This window comes from Siniperca chuatsi, linkage group LG5, assembly GCF_020085105.1.
Source record: "Siniperca chuatsi isolate FFG_IHB_CAS linkage group LG5, ASM2008510v1, whole genome shotgun sequence".
Lineage (NCBI taxonomy): Eukaryota > Metazoa > Chordata > Actinopteri > Centrarchiformes > Sinipercidae > Siniperca > Siniperca chuatsi.
In genome coordinates, this window is record NC_058046.1 from 29,758,459 (window position 1) to 29,786,140 (window position 27,682).

Below are 27,682 nucleotides of genomic sequence, written 5' to 3' on the forward strand. Positions count from 1 at the left end.
AGGGTTAAAAACCGAGGATCAAGCAGGGGGCTCGGCTCGAGTCGAATGGGAGCAGAGAACGAGGAGGAGGAGTGGAAATGTTTTGCTCCATGAGTCCTTCAAGGTGATCAGATGAAAAGAAAAGACCTGATGTGAGAGAAATAAAAAGACAAGAGGGGAAAAAAGGAATCTCTCTCTCTCTCTCTCTCTCTCTCTCTCTCTCTCTCTCTCTCTCTCTCTCAACAGCTTGCGCACACACGCATGCCACACCACACACACGCTCACAGACACGCTGCACACACCTCCTCTGCGACGCCCGTGGAGCTGAAGCAAAACTGACAAGAGGAAGGAACGAAGGAGGAGTGAGAGACCGGCAAGGAGAAGGTAAAAGAAGAAGAGAAGACTGGTACAGACTCTAAAAGAAAATAAAGATCAATTTTGGGAAAACATCAGTCAGGTAAGACCTATTTTTTTATCTCTTCCATTCACTCACTGTTTATCATCTTCATAATGCAACGTGTACATCAGTCAGAAAGCGTGTGAAGTCCCACTTCATGCTGTGCAGGATGGCTGTACATGTACAGTGTCAGTGGGCAGAGTTCACCTCATCTACCCTCACTCTGGAAGTTTCACCTGTCCTCCCTCAGTATGGGGAAATGTAAAGGTTCATTCGTCCGTGTAGATGATGTTGAGGATGTCTTTGTGTGTGTGTGTGTGTGTGTGTGTGTGTGTGTGTGTGTGTGTGTATTCAAGCATGTGACAGAGTGAATTACGAGGGAAGTGAAAGCAGAAGGAAACGCTAACATGGGCACTTGTTCCTTTACTTTCGGAATCACAGTAAGTTACTTTTGCGCATTAAAAAAACACCATTGTTTTGAAAAGAAAGTTAAAGTTTGGCTTATATGGAAGTGAAAGCTTATTATAATTTGTATATAATCTTGTAATTTTCACGATTTTTTTTTTTTTGCTGTTTGACTTGAAGTGCCTTTATTGATAATAATTTAGTTGTTTATTTTATTGGTTTGTTGGTAGTTTGATGTTGCCTAGCCACCTGGACTCATGCATTCTTACTCTGTGCACCCAAAACCGAAACTTTCCTCCCAAGACAAAAATGACAGCATCACTTGTTTCAGTTTAATGCCCCCAAACATTATTTTAAATTCAAGTAACAAAGCCCTCTAGTGGTTGTAGTGATTGAAACTCTGTCCGTCGGTAGCAAACCCATGGACCATGGATGTTTCACTAACTTAACCGAGTTATTTTTGTTCCTAAATCTAACCAAACGTTAACCACAGTATTTTTCACATCATAAAACAGATTTATTTTTCCAACAGTGATTTGTTACGGTTTCGGATGGCACCGAAAGATGATATCGTCCCGTAGAAGCCTCTGATCAGAAAACACTTCCATGTTTTGTGTAGAGAGCATGGACAAACTACGTATTTTGTCGTTTAATTTGGAGGATTTGTTGCAAAGACCAAAATGGAACTAAGTCTTAGATTTTATTGTGTTATACTTGACGTTTTGTTGTGTTTGATTTAATGTCTCCCTTCTAATAATGCCATACTAAGCTAACCAAAATCCTGCAGAACATTGTATCTACATGTCTACAGCATCATTTAGCCAACTGTGAACACATGACAGCTAGAACAAGGCAGTAAATCCCGCCAGCACCACTTATCATTTCACTCCCACATGACTAATTGGTTAAGTGAGTCTGTACCATGAAAAACAATACCTACTCTGTAGTATCTGAAGAATTTAATCTGTTTGTTAAAAGACCAAACAATTGGAGAAGATTCAGGTCAGAGAGGCTGTGAAGGGACAGACATGGTGTGTTTTGTGTTTTTGACCTTCACTGTGTTTTTAAAGAGCTGATGTGAGCGGAGAGAGAGAGAGAGAGAGAGAAGGGATGAATGGAGTCATTGTGTGGTCTGTGTGCTGAATGCGGGGGGCGTGTTGTGTGTGTCTCAAAACAAACTGTGAGCAATCAGTGTCATGTGAGAGGTTAATGTTACACCAAGATCTGGCGAGTCTTGTAAACAAAGACATCACGTTAAATGACTGTGTTACTCAGTAATCATCTGTGAACCATTCATGAATGGGAATAAATGTTGTTTTATAATGTTCAATCTATGATACTGTAATACAGAAATACATGACGTCCTCATAAAAATCATCTGGTTCACAGGCAGTCAATTGATTTGTTGGAATTATTTAATAAGGTATGTATAAGGTAGGTAATGGGTAGGTAAAGTATTTTGCCAGGAGGAGGACAGCACAGATGTCAAGTTACTGCCCTTGGACAGGTTGGTAAAGTATTTGGAGTAGGCTATGTAGCTGCTAAAACTTTGTCTGCTGTTTGGTATTTTGGAGTATTTTTGCTAAAACAGCTGCCTCAACAGTGTTCATGTAATTACTTTTGTGCCAGAAGGGGAGCTGCAGGAAGGCAATGCTTTGAGAGCAGTGAAGAGTGAACCAAAAGAGTGAAATCTGTGGGCCTTATTTACACAAAAACCTTAAAAACAATGAGATAAAGTTGGGTTAACAGCTCCTGTAGAGCTAGCAGTGAGAGGGAACTGCAGAGTCAGGTGATAATTATAATAATTCATCACTACAAGCAACCGCTTCAACATACAAATAGTTAATATCTAATCCATTTTCAATATAAAAATACTGATTAGAGCAGCTTTAACTTGCAACTTGCACATGATAAGCTGCAGGCATTAAAGCAGTACAAACAAAAACAAGGTAAAAGGAAAATAACTTTTTGTGGTGGAATTCCACAACAGGTTTTAAAATCATTGCCCCAAGACTCTTACATCAAACAAAACCTGAAAATCCCTCCTTTGCTTCCTTATAGAAATTTCCATTTTCCCAAAAAGTGATGTAGCGGTGCACAATAGTGCAATATGACATCACTGTTAGGTGTGGCAATACAAGCGCTATAAACTTTGAACAAATAGGGGTCAGTACAGTTGTTTACTGCTCTGAATGTTTCAAATGATTAAAATGAAAGACACCAAATTCTAGAAAGCAGCCCTTTAAGTGTCTCCTGAGAGAAAATAGAACAATGCCTAATACATGCACAATGTCTTATAACAAATTAAAATTGTAAATTTGAGTTATATTACACTTCAGAAGAGTTAAAATGCTCCACAAAGACCAAAACAAAAGAGGATCACAAACCGCCAAAGCAATTAAAACCACAGATGGTGAACAGGTGAATCAATTACAAAGTGATTCGAAAATAAAACACTGTTGATAAAATACAGACAAGCAAAGAAGCAGCGATAAACATTTCACGTTAAACCAATTTTATGGTTTTTCAGGCCTTTTTTTTGCCCCAAACTGTTTCCTGTTTACCTCTGAATGGAATCAATTTAATTTCCCCAAATACTGATTAAGATTATGTACTTAGTAAGCTTCACTGCCGGCGCTTCACAGCTACAAATCCGTGTTTAGACAAAATCCTAATTCTGCAGAAAGCTGGCACCCCGGGGCCATGCAGAGGTAAAGAACAGTAGGTTTTTCAAAACTGTACTCATATTTTCTGTTAAAACACAAAGAAAGAGAAAGTGAGGACAAGTATGGGGGAGGAGTGGGAGCTGGAGAATTAGTGACAAATCGAGCAAAGTTCAATGGAAATATGGTGAGACAGCGAGAGGAACAGCAATTTGGATCAAAAGTCAAATTAATTTTTTGGGGAAAATTGGGAACATGGGACGATTTGAGAGGGAGATAAGAGCCTGAGAACGACACTGACAAAGACATTGTGTGAAATCTAGGGGCGGAGGTTTGACGTCTGTGTGTGTGTGTGTGTGTGTGTGTGTGGGGGGTTCTGCCACCTTGGTAGTAGAGTACATTATGGCTGTTTGGGCACATTAAGGGGCATTAGCTGGAGGAGCAGCCCTGAATAATGCATGGCCTTTATTTATAAGCAGAGTGCATACGTCCTCTGAAGCGTACTGAACCGGGGCACAGACACACCTACACACACAGAAAGTCCTTGTGTGTGAGAAAGCATGACCGTGTGTGTGTGTGTGTGTGTGTGTGTGTGTGTGTGAACAGCTTGAGTGCATGACTAACAATATCTCTGAGACACCTGCAAATTCCTACATGCTGACATAAAAAGACGACAGCAGACGGTCTGCTGAACAATCCTCAGGTCTAACAGGGCAGCCAATGAACCCATTAATGTCTCATACACACTCTTAGACACACACACTAATGCAATGCACTTACAAGAGAGTCATATTCGGATGACTTTCGACAATCAAAAGTTTTAAGTGTCATTTTTACGATTGCCTCTTTTTTTATCACGGTGTGCTGAATATTGCAGCCTCTTCCGTTACTTAACAGTTTTGTTCCAAAGTGAGATATAATTTGACATCCACTCGCACAGAAATTACCGCAGGCATGAAAGGGAAAGTCACATCAGATACATCATCAGCAGGAGTTTATTTTTAACAATGTAAAAGGTGATTTAAGGCGGATTGGAGGATGTCCTACTTTTAAATTATTGACAGATTAATATGAGGTCCCTTTAGATCTAATTTTCAAATAAAAACTTTTTTGAACTTAAACTTCTGAAATATTTAAACTATAACTTACCTTTGCTGCTATAGAGGTTCTATAGGTATAATGTCCAAATTTGTTTTGCATGTTTAAGTTGATTAACTGCAAATAATCTATATTCTACATTACTGCTTACTATTTTTTCAGTTAACAGATATTCTACCTTTTACAGTCACTGATTTCAATTCACAACAGTGTGGTTTTACATTACAATCAGCTTGCAGAGACTTGAAATTTGCTTGAAATCTGTAATCTATCACTGTGAACAATATCTCTCAGTTTTCAAGTTTATATCACACTTTTAAAGACAGGGACTATTTTAAAAATGCGTCTTTGTTGGTTCATTTAGGTGTTTGTGAGGGAGACTGCGACATCTGAGATTTGTAAATCGACTGCTGAAAATGATCATATTTACAATGTGAATATCACAACTGAATGTGTTATTAAAGATAAAAGTCGACTGAATGTTGAGCGTTATTTGAATAATCTTCCTTCAAGCCTAAAATTGATCACAACAGAATGCATTTTCAATGTGGCCTCAAAAAGATGGTTTCTCAGTAATGTGCAGCCTGATTTATATTGTGATGAAAGCTTGAAACATGTAGGCTTTGCCACTCTGCCATTGTATGTATGTTTAGTCTTGACTGGTGTTATGTTTATATTATGGTTGTATGTTGGAGGACCACAATGGAGCAATCACTTTATTTTGTATGTGAAGTAAGTTTCAATGATCTTCAAGTTGATTTTCATAGTGTACTGTCATGTCCTGCTCTGCCTCTTAGTTTTGGTTTTCCTCAGTTTTCTATCGATGTTTCCTCTTTAATTTTGAATTATCCCTCATGTGTATTGTAGTTTTGCTTCCTGTCTTTGATTACTTGCCCGTATTGGTTTTACCTGTGACTCGTTGTCTCCCCTACCTGAGTGTATTTCGTCTGTGTTCTTCTGTTGTTCTGTGTCAGATAGTCGTTGTACCTGGTGTCAAGCATCCCTGCCTTTGTATATTCTATAAATCATTGAACTGCACCTGCTCTGCCAGTGTCTGCGTTTGGGTCTCAATCCCTTGTTTCCCCTGCTACCCTGCTTGACAAACCGCAACATGTACTTCCACCTGAACTGAAACAAAGGCTCCCTGATAGGTCAGAAACGAGTTTTAGTTAATGAGCCTGAAACTTAAAAAACTCCCGGTATGTTCCTTTAAGGTCTTTAATGGCAATCTTATTAAAGGATGTGGTGGTGTTTAAAGATCTGGAGCTGAAGGGGGGCCATGCACTCAGGAGGTCAGTGTTAACTGTGTTTGTAAAACCTTGGGGTAGGAGTTCATCAGCCTGGCAGCCGCTCGCTCTGTCAGGGTGAAGGTTTACAGTGACTCCAGCTTAGCAGGGAAACAAACACACACACACTGTCAAGGCCATCACACCTCAGCAGCTCTGGAGGTGACAAGAACTCCTGTGGAAGGCAGATGGAGGGAGCCAGCAAGACACACAAAATTGTAATTTGTGTTATAATGGTCTCACCTGTTTTCTGGCCAAGACCTGCAGGCATGGACCTGACAGCCCCAGCCGAACTGATTTCATTCACAGTTTAACTCCAGTGAGAATGACAGAATCTTAAATTTTGTCTGAACCCTAATCCCAAGTCGAGTACTCAAAATCAAAATCCATGTTTTGGGGAAAACGCAACAGAAGTAATTTGTTGTGAAGAAAACAGTGGTTTAAGAAGATACTATGGATGTTTTGATAAATGTTTTCACTCATCACCTTTCAAGCCAGCAGTTGAGTGTTCGATTCTCAAAAAGACAATTTAGATGAAGCATTTCATTTAACCCCCGAACTAGCACCTTGAGAAAGTGTCAACAAGCCAAAACAAACACTGAAGGCTGAAAAACACAGCAACTGCAATGAAAACAGTTTATTGCAGATTGTAGGGTTAAATGTTAGAATTGGACTCTGCACTGTTTGCTTACACAATGCATTTCAGCTCTATTAATTTCGTGGTACTGCATTGATCCCTGGAGGGAATTTTCCTTTCGCTTGCCCTCCTGCACACAGAGGGCAGAGGGCAGCTACAGAGCAGCTGTCCTGGCGGATGGCTGGGTTTCCATGTCTAGCTCAAGGGCACAACAGCAGAATTAGATTTCTGTCAACATGCTGAGCTTGAGCCAAAGTTCTCTCAATATGAATAGGAACATCATCACTCCACCTGAGTGGAATAAAGAGGGAATGAGTGAATATAGTGTACTATAAAATCTCACAATATTGGAAAATGTTATTTTGTAGAGAACAGTAGTCCAGACCATAGTTCCAGCAGTAGAAGAGTTTTAATTTATCAGATTTTATGATGTGATGCTTGATTTTAATATTCAAACAGCATTTTTAATCTGATTCCCTGACTTTTGGTGATTTTTGTGGTGCGTTTCCATGTTTCAGATGCTTTTCTAAACTGCCAAAAATCTTAATTGAAACACAAATTCTCTCTTTTTGCTATTTTGGCCATGACAGAGGTCAAATTTGAACAACAATGATATTTAGCAGCCTTCAAACTCATCTGTCAAGCCCTTGTCCCATCCTGCTGATAGTCTGCAGCTCCACTGCCCTCCCCCCTCCTGGTGTCCTGCCAATTAAAAATCAATCAACCCAATCTCCCATATTGATCTGCTCTGTACAGTAACAGGAGCATTACACCCGAATGCTGGCTCACTCCCAAAATTAAAAAAAAAAAAAAAAGTATCAAAGCAAGGTCATGGAGGACAAACAAAAAGACTCCAGAGGGAGGAGCAATGCTTTAGATTTGCAGGGGCGACCTTGATGGATTCCAGACAGACAGTAGGAGGGAGCTCAAATCGCAAGCTGGGTGACAATGTGTGTGTGGGGTGGTGTGAGAGGGAGGAAGGAGGTGGTGTGTTAAGTAGGAAGGCAATAAAGCCATTTAAGAGTCATAAAGTGCATGGTCAATCAAAACCGCCCCCCTGCTAGGCACCTCATGTCCTCCGCTGTGTGTGTGTGTGTGTGTAAAAAAATGGTGGTGTGTACTTGCATGAGTGCGAGAAAAAGAGCGACAGAGTGCATGTACGTGTTTCTGTGTATGCGGGGGGAGTTTGTGCCTATGTGAGAGTCGGTGTGTCATTTGTGTGTGTATGTGTGCTGAGGGGGATGAGCGAGCCAGTCTGGAGAGTCAGTGGGATACTGGGCTCAAAGAGAGAAAGAAAGGGAGCGAGAAAGAAAGGATGCACCACCAGTGGAGCTCTGTGAAAATGATGCAGTGATTAGAGTGTAATTTGTCCAGCTACATTACAATCTGTTTGTGTGTGTAAATACATGTGCATGCATTTGCACCTACGTCTATGCCTGTGATATAGAATTTCTGCTTAATTTGTTGCCACTGCAGGACTCTGTCCATTATGTGCTTCCTGTTCAGCTTGCAGATACACTTTTTGCAACACTTTAAGCTGCCTAATTAAAGAATCTAAAGCAGCCTGCGAATTACACTGCAAACAGCGCATCTTTACACAGTTGTGCACAAAAGCTGTAAAGTAAAGTTGTAATGACCCACAGAAGCATAAGGGAACTTTTTGATTCTTCCTTTTAACACACTTTAATGATGTCATTTGAAAAATACATAACTGTTGGGCAAAGCATAAAGATGCAGAAATAATACCTATAGAGAGAGAAACGAATGAGAAAACTGCTAAGTATAAAAAGTGAGAATGAGCATGTGATCAAATCATTAAAGAAAACACATTGTTAGCATTATGTGTCCTACAGTATCAAGTATATTGTTCATACTATATTTATATAAATACACTGTACAATCTGTATGTATGCATTTTAACATTTTACACACAGAAAAAAAGCATTAATTTTTGACCACAAAGGGACAGAAAGACATCAAACTAGTTGACAGATACACTTACAATAATACATTAGCAAACATTAATTTACTTAGAAATCCAGCAGACACAGCGCAGCAACATTAGTATTCACGCAGCATTGTGTCTCTGGCCACAAGTTCAGGTTAACTGACAATCAGGCAATGAGAGGATGAGAGTCAAGAGCCGGGTATATATACTGCAGAGTCTTGATTGTGGATGAGCCTCAGGTGTGCAGCAGGTAGCGCGGGAGAGTCAGGTGGGTGGTGATTGACAGTGGAATCAGGTATGGAGTGCCACGCCCAGACAACACACACACACACACACACATACACACACAAACAGAAACAGGGAAAAACCCAACAGGGGACTCACAGGAACACAAGGAGGTGGAATACACAGGAAAACAAGGAGGAGACTAGCAGGATCATGACAGAACCATACAGTAAATATTCCTTAATACCATAACAAATAGCTAAAAGAGGCAAAAAAAAGCACAAGAGAGCTGTAGACTAGGGTGATAATTCACTGTGATTTCAACAATATTGGATGCTCTTTTACATTGTTAATTGACATATTATCAATAAACTGCACATTTCTTGTGACCATCTCAACACAGTATTTGTATTCGTACTCCAAAATCAAAGGTTAATTCCAGCCTTCTCTGATGATTCATGTTATGTTACTTTTTTTATTTGTCTCACATGGGGATTCCTTCTGCTGAATTCAAGCAAAATCTCCCCTGATAAAACCTGCCTTCAGTTCATCAACTTCTGTGAACAACCAGTATTACACATCAGAAATACAATCACTTTGTGATTTCAACCAATAAGACTGGTGTGTTTTCATAAAAAGAAAAAGAGACTAGTGCAGCTTTAAAAAGCCCAAACATAGCTGCTAGCCAGGGTATCTGTCTCTGTGTGTGTCTGTGTTGACTTTGGGACTGAACAGTTGAGACACCAATCAGACTAATCGTCCATTTTGGACAAAAAAGCCACCAGCAGTCTGTTTGGTTTATTACTGTCGCCGTAGGGTGCCGTTTGGCCATAACACCACACCAACTGTGGCATCATCTGTATCCACCACCACCCTCCCTCATCCCCTGATTCTCTCTCTGCAGCTTCTCTCACTCTCTTTCTCTCTTTTTCCATCCATCCCAACCTCCTGGCTTTAATAATCTTCAATCCCTGGGGTCTGCTGCCCAGGTGAGGGGGATCTAAACAATCGTTGCCATGGTAAGCTGGCAGCAGGAGCTCAAACACACCTGATGATGCTGGAACATAATTTCTTTCTCTCTATGCCTTTCTCTTCATCTGTCGCTCACTTTCCACTCTTCTTCCTCCAACCTTCAAATCCTCCTCTTTTACATAAACACCATCTGTTTTTCTCTCTCTCTCGATACTCATACTCTCTGTTTTGTTTTGTTTTCCTTCTGCATGTACAGCATGTAACCCAGAAAAACCACAGTTCAAGACCCAGATAATATTTGGGCTCGCTGGCCCGTGATGATATTGACCAGACACAACTTGCCTGCCCCCATCTGTCAGCTCACCCTCGTTCCAGACGCTCATATGTACACAAGCGTGACACTCAAACATACAGCTAACGACACTGAATTCACCCGAAAAAAACAAGTCAATGCTGTCTGTTGCCCCGGAGCTGCAGACCTCGCCAATGTGCCAAGTGGGACGCACCCAAATCCTCCCATCCCTCATCCCCCCCAAATACCACACACACACAAAACCATCCTGCAACCCTCGAGTGTCCCGTCACTCAGTGACAGTGACAGGTTAAATCCACTCTGACGGGTCAGTCTCTTCTCACTGTCAGGCCAAGCCAATGTCACTGTGAGAGAGCCCACATATGTTATGTCTGTAAGTGTGTGTGTGTGTGTGTGTGTGTGTGTGTGTGTGTGTGTGTGAGAGAGAGCGTGTGTCAGCGTATAAACAAGGATGTTGGCAGCGGGGTGGAGACAGGGGTGTGAATGAAGCACGGTGTCTATGGTCTGTGAAGTTGCAGTAATTAAAAGGATGTGTTACCAAGGTGTGACCATCAGAAGGCGATCATGTGTGTACCTCCACCACATTACATATAGATACATTTTTGGTCTTGTATGTCTGTTTTGTATTTGTTCATTTTCTTTCTTTATGTTTGTTACCATAATATCTCAAAACTACTACTACTACTTTAACAACTTTCGGTGACTTTTGGTGGAGGGTTAGGCCATGGACCAAGGAATAAATGATTTGTTTTGTGTGTAGATAACCCACTACTTTATAACTCCTACAATGTGAAGCATAGAAGCAGCAAATATTTTCCTGGATTTTTTCACTTTTTCGCCACTGATCCTTCAAATTTTATCCAATCCTCACGAAATCTGAAACATCGTATTTATGACCCTAAAAAAAAATTTAAATCTTTTATATGACATTGTTAGTTGCCAAATTCTAGAATGTGTGGCCTATTTTACATGAACTTCCATAACTCTTGAAAATGTTGTGCAAATGCTACTAAATTTAGAAGAGAGGTGCACAAATCAACTCTCTCTCCCACACACACATATATACATACACATTATAAGAGAAACAGCTTGCTTTTTTAAGCATGTACACACAAAGATTCCTTTGATAAAACTGGATTTCCTAATCAGACTCCCCCCTGCGCACTTCCTGATAAAAAACAACAGTAGAGCACCCACTCCTTCTCCTGCACACACACACACACACACACACACACACACACACACACACACACACATTCAATATTCGTGCTCCATACACACACTAAACACATACCAGAGAGGAGAAGGAGCAGGCGCATTTTGGTGTTTGATACGGATGACCTAGATCTTGGAGCGTGCACGGTTGAAGATGCAAGGAGTGCAAGGAGGGGGGAGGGATTTAAGCGTGGGGGGAGGATCTGGGTGTTATGCATGTGTGAGTGAATAAGATGATGAGGGAGTGAAAGGGTGGTGGGTGTGGGCCGCTGAGCTACTCAGAGAGTTTTTTTCTGAAGAGTCTAATTTGAAAACCAGCGGGGGGCTGATGGGTAAAAGATGGACAGACCTCAGCAAAGGTCAGAGCGAGTGAGAGAGAAAACAGAAAGACAAACAGAGAGTGATAGATAGAAGCCAACAAATAAAGAAATGATAAAATTACATGGAAGAGAGGCTTTCAGCAGGCGCTAGGCGACCCCCCCTTCTGTCTGCCAGCCATGTTGGAGGTGCCTGGTGGGAAGCTATTGTGTTTGTAAACTCACTACATCGAAGTGGGATTGAAATGACATGATGACATGACATGGTTCATTTTTTGTGCTGATTTTAATTTGATACTAAGCTAATCACTACTACTTTACACATAAACTTGGCTGCAAGCTAAGATTCTGTGTGTTAATTCCTTACCAGATAAACAATTAGTTTACAATGCTAATGTTCAAGTGCACTATTTTGACAGCTGATAGACAAGAAATGAATGCACGTTACTGCTTTGCACTGACAAGAGATGATTTATGCCATGTTCTGGGATTACCTGAACTGCAGCCTCAGAAGAAAGCTGTAGATTGAATATTTAATTTTAAAAAAACATGCAGTAAATAGAAATTGCCATTGATTAATTTGATGATTGTTGGTTTGTTATCCAGTCTGTCATTGGCACTACCTCACCACCATTTGAAATTTTTCAATATTTTGTGAGACATTAGCGTCCATTTACACCTTGGAAAGCTGGTTGGGACAACAAAACATTGGACTATAACACAGACCACTGTTTGTTTCCTGTTTCCTCCAGTCAATTTTGGTGTAATTTCACCATGACCATGGTTGTTCTGTAACCTTTACCACTTAGTTATTATTGTAACAATGATAATGAAGGTCCCCTAGCCTTAACTAAGTACTTATTCTAACTTAAACCATGATCTTTCCCTGAACCTAACCAAGTCGTTTTTGTGCCTAACCAAAAACCTAACCAAACCTTAACCATAACAGATCATAACCGCTGTGGCTTAATTTGGAGGGCTTGTTGGTTCAAGAATATCTCTGTATGCATGTATACTAGTACTAAGTAGTTTGCTTGTGTGCATGATATTGTCATTAATGCCTGTACATTGGCAGCACAGACAAACTTTTGAGAGAGAGATAAAAAGAGAAGAAGAGACTCTTGTCAGGACCTATTTGGGCAATTCTGTTCTCCCTCTGTCTGCTTCCTCCTCTGTCTGTATTGTTCTATACTCTGAATCTCTCATCTCTCTCTCTCTAAGCATATCTCTCACCAGGCCCAGAACCAGGTGCAGGGTGCCTCGAACTCCTCTCACAGATAAACAAAGTGCCTGGAAGAGTTGTTTTCACTCTCTCATCCACATCTCATGTTTCTTTCATCTTATCTATGAACTTTGAAAGACCTGGCAGCAGATGGGAAGCTTTGTCAGGCTTAAAAGGATTTTTGTAAGATATTGTGATGGGAAAAGGAGAAAAGTTGACTCTCTTGAGAATCTCTTGAGTATCTGTATTCATACATCGTCAAACATCTTAAACCACCATCCAAATTCATTGTCCTCCATCTTTTCTGTGCAATAACTGTGGAACACAAGACGAGCGCCCGTGGTCGGCCCAATCTGGAAGCATGACCGATTCCCGTCTTTCTCAGATGGCATCATCTATTTTGATTACAGACCCCCCTCTGAGTGTTGGCCATCTCCTCTCCAGGTGGGTAATGGGAATGGCATAGGAAATAGGACCAACCTTGTTACATTTAGTTTTTTATTCTGAAAGGCAATCATCTCTGTGGCTGTGATGTATGTGTGCCATAATCAGCAAGCGCCATGGGTCAAGCGGGAGCGGGACACGATAAGGTATATGGAGATAAACAGAAAACTGAGACAGTGAGACTGAGGTGGAAGTTTGGATGTAAAGAAAGACAAATGGCTGAGGAAATGAAGGTGAGACCCAGCAAATAAAGGAAAGAAAGGAGACCAGAGTGTGAAAGAGAGATGCATGAGGGGGTAATGAATGGAAGAAGAAAGAAAGGAAGGAGGACAGAGAGAGTTTTATCTGACTCTCACAGCCTTGGTGATATGACAGACTTGGCAATCCAAAGCGTTTCACCATGCCACCCCCTACCAGGGACAATCTTCCTTGCTGCCTTACACACACACCCTCCTGCAGAGCACACACACATACACACCAACTGTACCTCAGCCCCATCCTGCCTCCCTACCACCCACCTCCTCCCTCCCTGCCACCCTCTCTTACAGGATAATCCTTCCCCCGCCCCCCAAATACCATCGCTTAGTAAAAAGATATTTCCAAGGGCCTGGATCACGGGCAGTCGCATGCTGCGTGCTCGCACAAAAGGCAAAGGCTCTGCACACATGCAGATGAGACGAGATACACACACAAACACACACACACACACACACACACACACACACACACACACACACACACACACACACCAGAACTCATAGGACACGGAGACTCTCCCAATACGCAGATGACAGCATCTGCCTTTCACAGATAATTACACTCCACCACCCCCCCTTTTCTTTTTTCTCTCTATGTCTATCTTTTCCAGCCTGGATAGATACTTGTGTTTGTCAATATGGAGAATTCACGCATCATTGACAATCCTGGCATTGTTGTTGTTGTTTGTTCTCCCTATCCATGCTGGCTAATGTGAATCACAAGGAGCGATGAGTGGGAAAGACAAGGACTTGCAATGACTCATGTGAGCCTCATTGAGCAGGGCTAAGAGGCTAACTTAGAGCTCATATGGTGCTAATCAAAAGAGCCATCCAGCCATTAAGTGGTGCTAATGAAGTCTGCCATTTTGTTTTGATTTTGTGTAATTCACACCAAAAAGGCCAAGCATGAAGTGTCCTAAAATCCTGAAGTACGGCTAGTTTTAAACCTGTGTGCAGACAATCAAATTATTTGTAGAACACCATCAAAGTGATAAAACCGTAGAAAATACAAACAGAAAACAATATACACACATAACAGCAATGACAAAAAAGTTAAACAAAACAGAAATGTTAAGTTTTTGCTTTAGAAAACATATTTTTTCCAAATTGAATTGTTTTGTCATAAAAAATGTTTATTTCAAGGAGCATTGAATGAATGGGATAAATATTGTAAAATAAGGATATAGTCTTGGTTTTTAAACTAATATCAACAGAGTACTGAGTGAAAACTGGGAATTTTAGAGTATTAATGACGTGCAGTTTAAAGACATGTGCAGTTTAAAAAAAGAAGATTAAATCAAAGACCCAAATATTTTAGAAAGCGAAAAAAATATTTATCTCCTGGAAAAAGTTTCAATTGCAGCAAATATGTAGGAAGTGAATTCACTTTTGACATGTACAGAGAGCTGTGTCTCATTCCTAAATCCAATCCTGTCTCATTTCCACTTCGTCAAGATTAAAAGTTCATTGACACAAAAATATTTCAGGGCAGAAAGGTGCGCTTGTGTTTTATTTATGAGCAGCTAAGAGGCTGCTGTAGGGCATCCCCATTAGCATGGTGCCGGGGTTTGTTAGCAGATCCCAAAAAACAGGGACTGTCAGGAACAGGGTGAAGAAGCATAGAACAAAGATGAGGGTTGAGGAGGACAAAGAAAGGTGAGAGGGAGGGTAGGAGGAGCTGGAGGAGAGAAAAGAAGGTCATGAGGTGAGGTGGAAGCAAAGTGACTTGACAGCAGGGGAATATTCCATCTTACAGAGGAGTCACAAGGGACTCACGCAACCACTTAACACAAGACATGTGTCTCACTGTGCAACACACAAATCTACACAGACACACACACGTACGCACACATACACACACACACACACACACACACACAGACCTCCCAAAAGATCTCTCTTTGTCTCAGTTGCTCTCATACACACATGAACTGTCCACACTCCACACTGTGATTGGCATCAGCCCAAAGTTTGCCACTTAACAAAATGATGATTCTCTCTGTTCGCTGCCAGCAGCATGTACATGAGGCGGGGTTCGTATGGTATTCATATAGTTGTCGACTGACGAAAGCTCAGCTCTCTCGCACAGTCAGAATTGTTACGGTCAAAAGTGTGACGGGCCGATATTAGCTTATTGTGGATATATCAGTATCAGTGTATGTTTTGTCCAATAAGTAGCGACAAATTACATTACAGAAATGCCAAACTAGGTTTGAGGTTGAGGAGAAACAGTGTCTCCTTTACATAGTTTGTTCAGCAACTGTAAAACTGGAAAATGTCCCTTTCAATATGTATCTTGGTCACAATAAAAAATGTAACAAAAAATTCTAAGGGATCCGTATCAAGATTGTTTGTTTATAAGACGGTGTAGTCCCTCATTCGTCCAGGAGTGTTCTATCGTAGAAAGGGTTTCAGTCGTAGTCATCGGGACACTGTTTTCAGAATCAAGAAGTCATTCTCAATTGTGAAAAAATGGGACGGGAACTAGAAAACCAGAATAGCTTAAATTTCTAGTTCCCGTCCCATTTTTTCACAATTGAGAATGACTTCCGGATGGGAGCCGAAACGTCTTGATTCTGAAAACAGTGTCCGTTGTTTGTTTATGTTTTAAAAAATTACTATCGACCGATATATCGTTTTCTGATTTTTTTATACTCCCAAATATTTGCAGCAGTAATACTTTTTGTGAGAAACATAATGCCGCCTGGATTACGTCCAGGATTACGTTTTTATCAACATAAAGGTGAAACACAGTCATAGAGGCTTCAATTGAAGTGAATGAGAGACGGAGCAATGTTAGTCTGAAGAAAAAATCCACTGATAATCAGTTGAGCTCGGCAGCTGCAAGGCAGACCAAACAGTGAACTATGAAAAGCAGTTTCAATGATGACAACGAGCCACAGAGTTGCCTATGGAATTTTAATTGAGCACTGCATTTGGTTTGCCACACTGATGGGTTCAAGGGTTACCTGGTGATTTTGGTCTTCACTTGGAGCCTTGCTCCTTGCCACAGTGAGTGATGACTGTGTGAGGCGAGCGGCATTGTGGTGATGAAGCAAATTTCATTGGCTTAAAAGACTGTTAGCCGTACTTTGTCAAAAGTTAAATGACTATATAATTTCAACTTTTTTGTCAAACTGTGTGACAACATTTTCATGCATTTTTTGACGAATGGAAATGTCATGCTTTTGGTAACTATTTTGAATTGCCATGAAATTTGGTGAATTTTTTTCATAATAAAATACTGGAGACTGGCCTTGATTGTATTTTATATAAATTGAAAAATATTGTGACCTTCAAAACAGACAAAACGTAGGAACTGCTCTTGTCATGAAAATGTCCATGGATATGTACTTTAACTTACTGTAACTGATTTCACACACACACACACACACACACACACACACACACACACACACACACATTTTTACCATCAGCTGTTCTGAAGCTGTTCATTATGAATATGAGTTGATTATGCTTTTTTTATCCGTTACTTGAAAAAAACATTTAACAAAGAAAAAAGAAGAAGCGCAAATTATTTTGTACGTCTTATATCTATTTAATAATATAATCTATTTATCCTCACTGCTAACTACAACACTGTCGTGAACAGTCACCACACCCATAACACCTACACCAACAAACAAAAACCACACACTGCTTTACATTGAAACTCCCATCCACAGTTAGCGAGGGATGGCAAAGGTTGCAACATCAATGACGACAATGTCACCAAGCCAGGGGATAGCACAGAAGGCCGGAGGTGCAGCGATGCTCCCTAAAGGCGCAATTAGCGCTCCACTACAGGAACATCGCTAGACAGGGTTCCTCCTCTGAACCAGAACATTGTTACACTAATTAATAACTCAGTCACATCAGGGTGGCTTCAGCAACAATAACAACAGGAAAAGAACAAGAGGAAGGGTTTAGTGTTTTGCTGACAACTGTGTAAATTAAAAGAAATCCTCAGTAAAAGTTTAAACACTGTTGTTGGCAAGTTACAGCTGCAATTCAAGGGCCATTTTTATGTTGGTGGTGTATTTTCTTATTTACCAGCCCCAACGCTGACAAAATAAAATACTTTCTGTGCAGCTACAATGTAGTTTAATAACAGAAAATATTTCAACTCTCACAAACATCACAGCAAAATGTGAAACCATAGCTCTTACTATAGTTTCACCACCTATACACCTTTCTGACAGTTGTAAGTAATGACATTAATGATGGCTCTGCATCACATTACGACTGTAGCCATTGTTAATGTCATTACTCACACCTGTAATATCAGTTGTGTGTTTGATGAGTCAAAATGAAAAAACCTCCAGACCCTCAGCTGAATACAGCATGCTCATACAGTAACTGTTCCTCTCAGAGTTGAGGAAAGTAATTTTGACAAATGGAAATCAATAAGTAAAAGCAAATGCAAAGTGCATTCAATCAAAATGCCCCCACTACATACAGAGACAAGAGAAAACAAAAAGAAAGCAAGCAAACACATGGCACTGTATCCATATGTGGCAAAACATAATAAATCTGACAAAAATGAAACATATAATGCTCTCATATGTTGATGATAAGTCTTTAATGAAAACTGAGCTCGGTCGAAAGGCCCCGTATGTAAACAACACACTGTAATCTGCATTCATCTGTCATGTCGAACAGACTCGGATGTTCGGCGGACATATGCAGGAAAATCTTATAGTAACTACAAGATCATGAAAAAATGGACAGTAGAATATTAAATGCATTTCATTCTCAGCCTCATCCACATCACACAGGTGACGCTTTCTGTCCTCCTGGATGGGATCAGTTTCAGCAGCTCTTAAAGACATTACTTTGACATTTTGGGAAATACACTCATTTGCTTTTTAGATGAGTAGATTGATACCACTCTCATATCTGTCCGTTCAATATGAAGCTTCCAGGAGCCTCTGCTGGTTACCCGGCAACCTCACAGAGATGCCAAGACTCCTGGAAGTCACTGCGCTTGACCAAGAACTAGTCCGGCACATAATCCTCCCATGAAATCACAACTTGCAATATAACAAACGAGATATAACATGTTAATTAATAAACTTTAGAGGTCCTGTGAGGCAGATTTTTTTTTACCTTTGGACAGAGCCAGGCTAGCTGTTTCCAGTCTTTGTGCTAAGCTAATCATCCTTCCCAAAATGTTGAACCATTCCTTTAACTGAGCACTGACTGAAGGCATATTTTTCCTCATTGCAGTTGCTCTTTATGTTCTGTTGACCCGTCAAGCCTATTAAACTGTGGATGACACTATGACATATTTGTACATGTCTTTAGGTGTCACTACTCTTCATCGCTAGCTTGTGTAGATCATTTTGGTCACATTCACCCCAGGAGCTGTGAAGAACAACCTCACCCTCTTCACTGTGGTTAAGCAGCTGATCTGTTCTGTTCAGCACATGGGGGTCTATGTGACTCGCTCAAGGGCAATGTGTTGTTTAACAAGAAGAGAGATTCACTATTCACTGTCTCGAAATAAATATAATATATGTGAACATTTTGTGGCACAAACATTCCCAGAGTAGTTGTTGGCTTATGTCTCATGTGTGGTTGATCTCACATTTGGTTTTTCTTAAAATAAAACTTCTTGGATGAAAGATCAGTTGATTCTTTTGATGCATCTGTGAAAATCTGTGTTTTCTTACACTTAATATTTTGGTACCTTCAATGATGTAAAGTAACTAAGTACATTTATTCAATTTTAAGGGAATTGCACTTCAGTATTTCCATTTTATGCTATTTTATCCTTATTTACTTTATACTTTTATACTTCTACTCCACCACATTTCAGAGGGAAATATAACAACAACAGTGTGTAGTTGTGGCTCCTCGTCATGTTTCAAATGTCTATGAGTTGTTATCAGTTCCATCAAAGAGACATTACCTCTCTAAACTTCTCACATGGTTTCATTAAAATAACAGTTTGAGGCCCAAAAAGGTAAAATTATTAAAATTAATATTTCACAACAAAGCAAAGATTGTAGAAAAGTCCAAAATACAAATACAGATTTGTGTATCTTCCTGCCTCCCAATAAGGAGATCGTGGGTTCGTGGGATCGATTCCCGGACCAGACCAACATCACACAATCTCTCTGGGTGGAGTCTGCATGTCCTCCCCGTGTTACCGTGGGTTCTCTCCGGGTTCTCCGGCTTCCTCCCACCGTCCAAAGACATGCATGTGTAGGTTAATTGATAACTCTAAATTGCCCGTATTGAATGAATGTGAGAGTGAATGGTTGTCTGTCCTTGTCTGTGTCTGTGTTAGCCCTGCGACGAGTTGGCCACTGTCCGGGGTGTACCCTGCCTAAGGCCCAAAGTCACTGGGATAGGCTCCAGTCACCCGCGACCCCTAACGGGACCAAGCGGTAGAAAATGGATGGATGGATGGATGGATTTGTGTATCTAGCTAACTGTATATAAAGTAGTTAAAACTAGCTCCACCTCGAGCAGCTACAACAGTAAAATGTTGCTTACACATTCATGCATCAGTATTCACAATCTATAATATAATATATAATAATTTGCCAGTCAAAGGCACTTTTACTGCAGAAGGAGTACTTTTATTTTTGATACTTTAAGTACATTTTACTGATGATGGACTTTTACTTGTAATTTAGTATTTTTGCATTGTTTTACTGGTACTTTTACCAAAGTAAAGGATCTGAATACTTCTTCCACCACTGGAAACCTCACCAAATACAAATGAAACCCAACTCCATAAGATATGAATGCTCCATATTGTAGTATTTGTACACCTTCAGCATTCACTGCAACTTGTCTTCAATACTGTAAAAATGGTTCAGCTGAACTCAGAGGGGTATTAGTGCTCCTTGGAGAGACCCTAAACCTCGTAACAGCATTAATTTTCAATGCATCTTCTCTCTGTTTTCTTTAGATGTAGATTAATATTTTAGTATCTTCTTGCCATAATCACATCACAGCCCTATATACTGGGCTGAAACCACCATTGCTTGGACAGGGACTGTGTAAAATGGCACATTAGAGTACAAAGCTGTCTCAGACATATGGGATCATGAAACAGTCAAGCAAGCATGCGTGCATGGAGTGACTGCTATATCTTTGTGAGATGAAAAGAAACGCTCTGTGACTACACTCTTTTAATCTGAGTGATGCCGACACTGCATCCTCCCCCGCTCAGAGGAAACATTTCACATTTTTACTATTTTTTTATTTGGTCAAGACACACACAGATTCACCTGTGTTTCAAATCTGTGCATCTTCAGTAGATCTGTTACTGTATTTGAAACTTTCACTTGCAGAAATGCCGAAAAGTGCATTATTTATGTTGCACACTGGCCTGAAAATTTCAGCATATGACCACGTTGTCATGTGGTCACATAACTAGTGTATGTAAAATATAGTTTGGACCTACTGTTTTTATTTGATCACTTAAAGTTGCATTTTAGATAGTTTGTATTGTTATATATGTCAGTCATCTACAAATCATTATTCTAATCCTTTGTTTATACTGTACTAGTGTTATTGATATGCGTAGCAGACTGTCATGGCTCTCACTTGAAGCCAGATTGCATTCCAGTCTGCTTGTTTTCATGTGGAAAGCTATATTTTTAGGTATGCCTGAATTTTTGGCATCTCTATTTGAGTAATCTGGCCAAATGTCTTTATATCCCACTCGGTGTGTGGATAAACAACAATTAAGTATTCCTAGAGCAAAGACTTACCTCTTAAAACATACATGTATGTACAGGGTTTTTGTGGGATGGTTAGTTACCAAACAGTATTAGGGAATCAAAAATGTGCTTACACTTTAAGATACAAATGCAGATGTATTTAAAGCAGATTACATTACAGAATATATATGTTGTTCCATTTTATGTCATCTTAGCTTTCATGAATTTGATGGATGTTTGATTGCTTAAATGTAGCTGTATTGTTGAAATTATTAGTTGTCTTGTTTGGCACACTCTTTCCTTTATTTTGTTTATATTATATGTGGTAATTTGAACCATTTATTGATAATTGTAATTGATTTCTGCTCTTTTTGATCTATTTTTGAATTTGTTTCTTTTGGACCTTACGTTTGGTTACTATGTCAATGTTTAAATTGGACATTTTTTTAATGTGTGGACCCCAGGAAGATTAGCAACTGCTATGGCAGAAGGTAATGAGGATCCAATACAATAAACAAATAACTGATGGTGGTTGCAGACAGAAGATAAGATATTCTTTCACAGTTGTAAAATAAACTTGTTGTTGCAATAAACTTGATTAAAACTGTCAAAAAAGATCTCAGTTCAGCCCTTGGTTTTTATCCCTCTGAATTTTAACAATGTCTATTCTAAGTTACATTTGATTTACATTAAAGAGGACATTGTTTATCAGCAGCATCATGTATCACTTTTCTAGATTGTATTTACCACAGGGCCAGTATTAAAGAAGAAAGTGGTAGAGTGAGAAAGCAAAAGTGGACAATAACCATTTTTTCTTTCTTGGCTCATAGGTTGTCCAATTGAATAGCTCCCTCCTGAGGCCCCCTGCTGACTGATAACAAGCACAACTCTGTACAAGTCCTGGAGCTTCATGAGTGTGTGCACATAACCTCCACTGCACCTCTGTGTGTGTGTGTGCGGCACCATGCTGTGGACAGTGCTACTAGCGCTTCTGGTGCTTCTGCTGCTGCAGACTCAGCTGTCTGTGTGCTTAAGGGAATTACGCAGCGGGGGTTCCAGCTCCCCTGCCTCCTCCTCTTCATCATCCTCTTCCTCCTCCTCTTACAATGCCACCCAGCAGCGGCTGCCCGGAGCTATTATTATTGGCGTGCGGAAAGGTGGCACCAGAGCTCTGCTAGAGATGCTCAACCTGCACCCAGATGTGGAAGTGGCAAAGGCCGAGGTAAAAGACCATCAGTGTCACCTAATAATTGTACTATCACCAGTGGTGGAAAGTAACTGAGTACATTTACTCAAGAACTATACTTAAGTACAATTTTGAGGTATTGTACATTCCTTTAGTATTTCCATCTTCTGTTGTTTATACTTTATTCTTCTACTTCACATCATTTCAGAGTGAAATATTGTACTTGTTGCCCCATTACATTTATGATTAGTAGTAGCTACAAGTCACTGTTCAGATTAAGATTTTACATTTAAATTACAAATTATCAATTTATAAAATATAACACATTGTTAAAAAAATTAGCAGTTCCACCAAAGTGATGTTTCCTCTCTAAACTTCTCACAAGGTTTCATTTCAATAGCTGCTAGAAAAAAACATTAGAGAAAAGTCCAAAAATTGAAACAGATTTGTGTATCGCAACTCATTTTTTTCTCCTTTCCTCTCCCATGAATCATCTTACAACCCCTCAGATTTATCTTGTGAACCTTTTGAGGGGGCCCGACCCCTAGGTTGTGAACCACTGGACTTAACTGCCAAACTGTATATAATGTAGTTACAACCAGCTCCAACTTGACCAGCTACAATAGTAAAATACAATAATCTAATAACGTCATATGACAATTTATCAGTCACAGGAGACACTTTACTGGAGACTTTTTACTGCTGATACTTTAACTACATGATGATACTTTTGTACTTTTTAATGCAGGACTTTTACTTATAGTGGAGTATTTTTACAGTACTTCTTCTACCACTGACTATCACACAGATTAGACTCACTGATCCAGAGAAGGGAAGAAACTAAGAATATACATACATATATACAAGTAATGTACTTAAATATATAATCTGTAATCTAAATGTAACACAGCTGCAAAAGTTATGTTTACAACCAGTTTATATGTAGGCTGTTTGTAAACTACAACGCTCCAAACATCACATATTTTAAATTACGATTTATTGGGAAACACACAACATGCCAATTCTCCATCTATAGCTCAAAATCTTGAAGTTGCAGTACATGAGTAAAGCCTTTAAGTACAATTTTAAGGTACTAATACTTTACTTAACTTCCATTTTGGGAGCCCTTTACTCTATTAGATTTTACAGAGAAATACTGAACTTTAGAGCTCAAACAATTAGTTGATTAATCAATTAGTCGCTAAATAAATAATTGTTAGCTAATTGTTTACTCATTTCAGTCATTAATCAAGCAAAGATGCCTAACATTTTTAGCTCCAGCTTCTCAAATGGGCGAATTTGCTGCTTTTATTTGTCTTATATGAGAGTAAACTATTTGAGCTGTTGGTAAGACAATACAAGAAGTTTTAATGTTATTAGTGGACATATCTCACTATTCTGACAATTTATAGAAAGAGGAATTAATCAAATAATCTGGAAAATCAGAAGAGTAATTCATAATGGAAATAATCATTAGTTGCAGTACGACTAAACTTGTTACTCGACTAAATGTATGTGTTGGCTGTAGTTATTAGTTACATTGCAGATTGTAATTTTACATTAACCTTGCGACTCATAAAATATAAAGCATTACTGAATTTTAAACTTCCCAACCATATATAAAGAAGTCAGACCATCTACAATATTAAAATGCTGCTTAAAGGTTACCAGATTAATAATTTACAGTGTAAAAGAGACCATTCTTCAAAATTAGTGGTTTTAGTTGTTATACTTGGATATATTTTTCTTCCGATACTTGTGTGCTTTTATTTTATGTGGGACTTCTATGTGACTATTGTGCTAAGGTGGTATTGCTATGATTAGGAAGTAAAGCTTTTTACTACTTCTTCCACTACTGACATTATCACACATTACCAAATACCATAAACCATTACATTTAATTCAGAGAAAGTTAAGTCAAGGCACTGAACTTTTATTTCCAATAGATTTGGCTCAAAGAATCTGACTTCCAACAAGAATTCTTCTTGAAGAAGTAATTCAAACTGCATATTAAACCCACAAATCATATTATATAGAAGTCAGAGACAGCTGCAAACATACATGAACATTAGTTCTTAGAAAAGTCAACAAGTTTCAACATGTAAGGTTGGGGTGGTAGAGGGAGCTGACTTGAAGGCATCAGGAGCATGATAGTAAGAATTGTCAGGTTATAAAGGCCAACCCATACGCCCATATGAATATACCAGTAATTGGATGTTACAAGTCAGCTGGTAGCCAATCAGTATGACTGGGGCGCAAATAGCTGATTAGCTTATGCAAGTGCGATTGAACTGATGTAATGTTCCGATAGCGGTAAATCTGCTTCACTGAAGTATTTAATAGGGGTGCTGATGTACTAGTTATCCTGCGATTTCCCCAATGAACCCTGCTGTTTCCTACCTGGTATAAATAACAGCAGTTTGCCTATAATAGTATACATTAAGCTTGGACAGTGGTTTTCAAAGCTGTATCGCTAAATCTGTTTTCAATTTATATATCAAGTTTTACCTATAAAAATGTTAAGGTGAATTTGTGTCTCACTCTAGGTAGACTTTTCCCTATTTTCATTATCAATGTAGAGAGGCATACTGTGGATAAAATGAGAACAAAGTAAGCTCAGCCTATATATGGTTTGCAATGTACTTACAGGTATGTGATTATGAATGATGACAGGCCTGTCCTGACGAAGCTGCACAGAGAGAAATCCTAACAGGGGTAGTTTGAGGTGAGGACTGCAAAGTTGGAAAGCTGGCACGAAGGAATAGATTGGTTTGGACAAGATGGGGACAAAATGAAAAGAACTCACTGTCATTTTATACATTTCTCATCCCTACACATTCTTTCAGTACAACAACACTGCATCAAGAAGTGAAATTTTATGGACATGTGCTGCTTTTCTTGTCTTCATTTACACCACCATCTGTCCCTCTGTCAGGTGCACTACTTCAACGTGGAGGAGCACTACCGCCGAGGCCTGGCCTGGTACCGAGCCCAGATGCCCTTCACCCTCCCTGGTCAGCTGACAGTGGAGAAGACCCCCGGCTACTTTGCGGCCCCTCAGGTTCCTGCACGTGTCTGGGACATGAACCCTGCCGTCCGCCTGTTACTCATCGTTCGGGACCCGGCTGAGAGGCTGGTCTCAGATTACACTCAGGTCCTCCACAACCGCCTGACCCGCCACAAGCCCTACCAGCCGCTGGAGGAGCTCCTGCTCCACAAGGGCCACATTGACCCTGGGTACAAGGCGCTGCAGAGGAGCCTGTACCACCAGCATCTGGCCCGCTGGCTGCAGGTCTTCCCCAGGGAGCAAATCCACGTGGTGGACGGCGACGCACTAATTCGGGATCCCTTCCCTGAGCTGAGAAAGACTGAGAGGTTTCTGGACCTGCCACCCAGGATAAGCCCTAACAACTTCTACTACAACACCACCAAGGGCTTCTACTGCCTCCTGTCTGCCGGACATGACAAGTGCCTGGATGAGTCTAAAGGCAGGCCGCATGCACCGCTGGGCACCCAGGCCTTTAAGAAGCTTTGTCGCTACTTCAGGAAGCCCAACAAGTTGTTCTTTGAAATGGTGGGGAGGTCATTTTCCTGGTGCTGATCCAGTGATGAATAGCAACTGTGGAGGTAAAACACCTCCTGAACAATGTTAACACATTCAGGGACACAGAGGGAGAAAGAAAACTGTTGTTTGTGTGTTTTTGTAGGTAGATGAGTGCGAAAGATGTAAGTTCAGTTAAAGTCATAAACATCTCTTGTTGTTGATACCTACTCAGGTATAGATGTGGCCAACAAGAGCAGCACATATGTGTGTGAGGATATGTGGAGAATTCAAACTGCTTGTGTTGAACATGTGGCCAACACAAACCTTTACCATGACCATACTGGTGCCTCCTTGGATAAACTCACTTGATGATGTTATGACAACCGTGCCATACACAAGTTTGAAACTGAAAACACAACTAACTGCTCGTTAGTGCTTATTTTTTGGATGTTAAAAGAACATGTGCAGACTTTGAAGTGATGTAGAAATAGACAAGTGGTGAAAAGATGGTTGAATTAATTCATTGCTGCACTATGAACTGTAATTATATAAAAAGTCAATCGAGGTTCAATGTAGATAATTTCAAACAGAAACCAATTTTTCTCAACAGTTGTAACATGTTTGTGTGTTAGTAAAAATGTTTTAGTTGAGTCGTCCTGTTCTTCATTCTTTGTTATTTTAATGTTCAGTGAAAATATCTTTTTTTTAAAGCTCTTTTGAAAGTAGCCACATTGAAAACTTGTTGTTTGGTTCTCTTTACTTTGAAGGCCAATGTAGTATTATTGCTAGTTTGTGTTTTTTTTTAAGACGTCCTTCTAATAAATGTGTTCAGTCCTACAGTCTCCTGCCTGGTGCCAGACTGCATTGAACCCAGCTATAAGGTTTAAGTGTTTAAAAACATCAAACATCACTGACAGGTTTCTCGGAAAGCTCCTCTCTCTCTCTTTTCATGAAGTCCAGAAATTACCTCCAGTTTCACCACCACACTGGTAAATGGACAGTACTCGTATAGGCTTATAGTCTTCCGACCACTCAAAGTGCTTCACGCCATTCACACACATTCATACTGGTCATCAGTCCAAACAAACTAACTAATTCACACACACTCACACACCAAAGGCACACTCGGGCGTGTAGGCTGGTGCAAGCCGGGATCGAACAACCGACCTTCCGATTAGTGGAAGATCCGCTCTACCGCCCCCACGGTGACAAATCCCACCTGTAGGTCACCTAAAGCGCTGTATGTGTTTGATAACTGACTTCATTCAAAGCCAGAATGCATTTCTTAACTTAATTCAGTTCATCTGGAAGTACTAGATGAGAATGTCATGTCATGACATTAGTGTAGATAGTCTGAACCACAGGAAAAAAGGGAAAGGTGGGCTGTTTTTAACGCAGATATTGCTTTAGATTTATGTGAGACTCACTGTCCCACAATCCACCAGACAAGGTGTAAGGTTAAACACAGCTGAATGGGGCAGTTGTTTAAGCCTTCAAAAACATGTATAAATGTAGCAAGGGCTGCAACCCAACTGTATTATACTGCTGTGTGAGGGACTTCTGACTCTGTTATTGATTGCAAGGATAAACCTAGTTTTTGAAATTGCACAGCATGGTCAAACTAGTTTTTACATGAGTTACCTAAACAAGCGCCCAAAATGATGATTTCTTTCAGGCTTTACTGATGATGTTTGTATGTTTTGATAAAACCTGATCTTTTCATTAAACAGTAAGACTACAACATTTTTCTGTTTTCAAAAACAAGATTTAACAGGTTTTATGGAGACTTAATTGCCCCCATTATATTGTGTTTAAGTACCAGCAGCTGTGTGTTTAGTTTGTCCGGTAAGATTGTCCTTTGTAATTATAAATTATAAAGACATGAACATGCA

The 27,682-nt window shown here is 39.9% G+C and overlaps 1 protein-coding gene across 3 annotated transcripts; it reads left to right on the plus strand.

The window, feature by feature from the left end:
• hs3st1l2 (heparan sulfate (glucosamine) 3-O-sulfotransferase 1-like 2) lies at positions 1-26,632 on the plus strand. 3 transcript variants are annotated; one of them, XM_044195498.1, is made up of 4 exons: positions 1-103; positions 226-436; positions 21,891-22,282; positions 25,182-26,632. In XM_044195498.1, the coding sequence occupies exons 3-4, from the start codon at positions 22,025-22,027 to the stop codon at positions 25,845-25,847; spliced, it is 924 nt and encodes a 307-aa protein (XP_044051433.1). In that variant the 5' UTR covers positions 1-103; positions 226-436; positions 21,891-22,024; the 3' UTR covers positions 25,848-26,632. The 3 variants fall into 3 exon arrangements, with proteins under 3 accessions (XP_044051433.1, XP_044051432.1, XP_044051430.1); XM_044195497.1 differs by adding an exon at positions 733-816 and having other exon boundaries at positions 57-436; XM_044195495.1 differs by having other exon boundaries at positions 58-436.
• The last annotated feature ends 1,050 nt before the right edge of the window (positions 26,633-27,682 follow it).

Coding starts and splice junctions, on each gene's coding strand:
- hs3st1l2 (XM_044195498.1), top strand. CDS start 22,025: ATGCTGTGGACAGTGCTACTAGCGCTTCTGGTGCTTCTGCTGCTGCAG. Junction 22,283..25,181: donor TGGAAGTGGCAAAGGCCGAG/GTAAAAGACCAT, acceptor TCCCTCTGTCAG/GTGCACTACTTCAACGTGGA.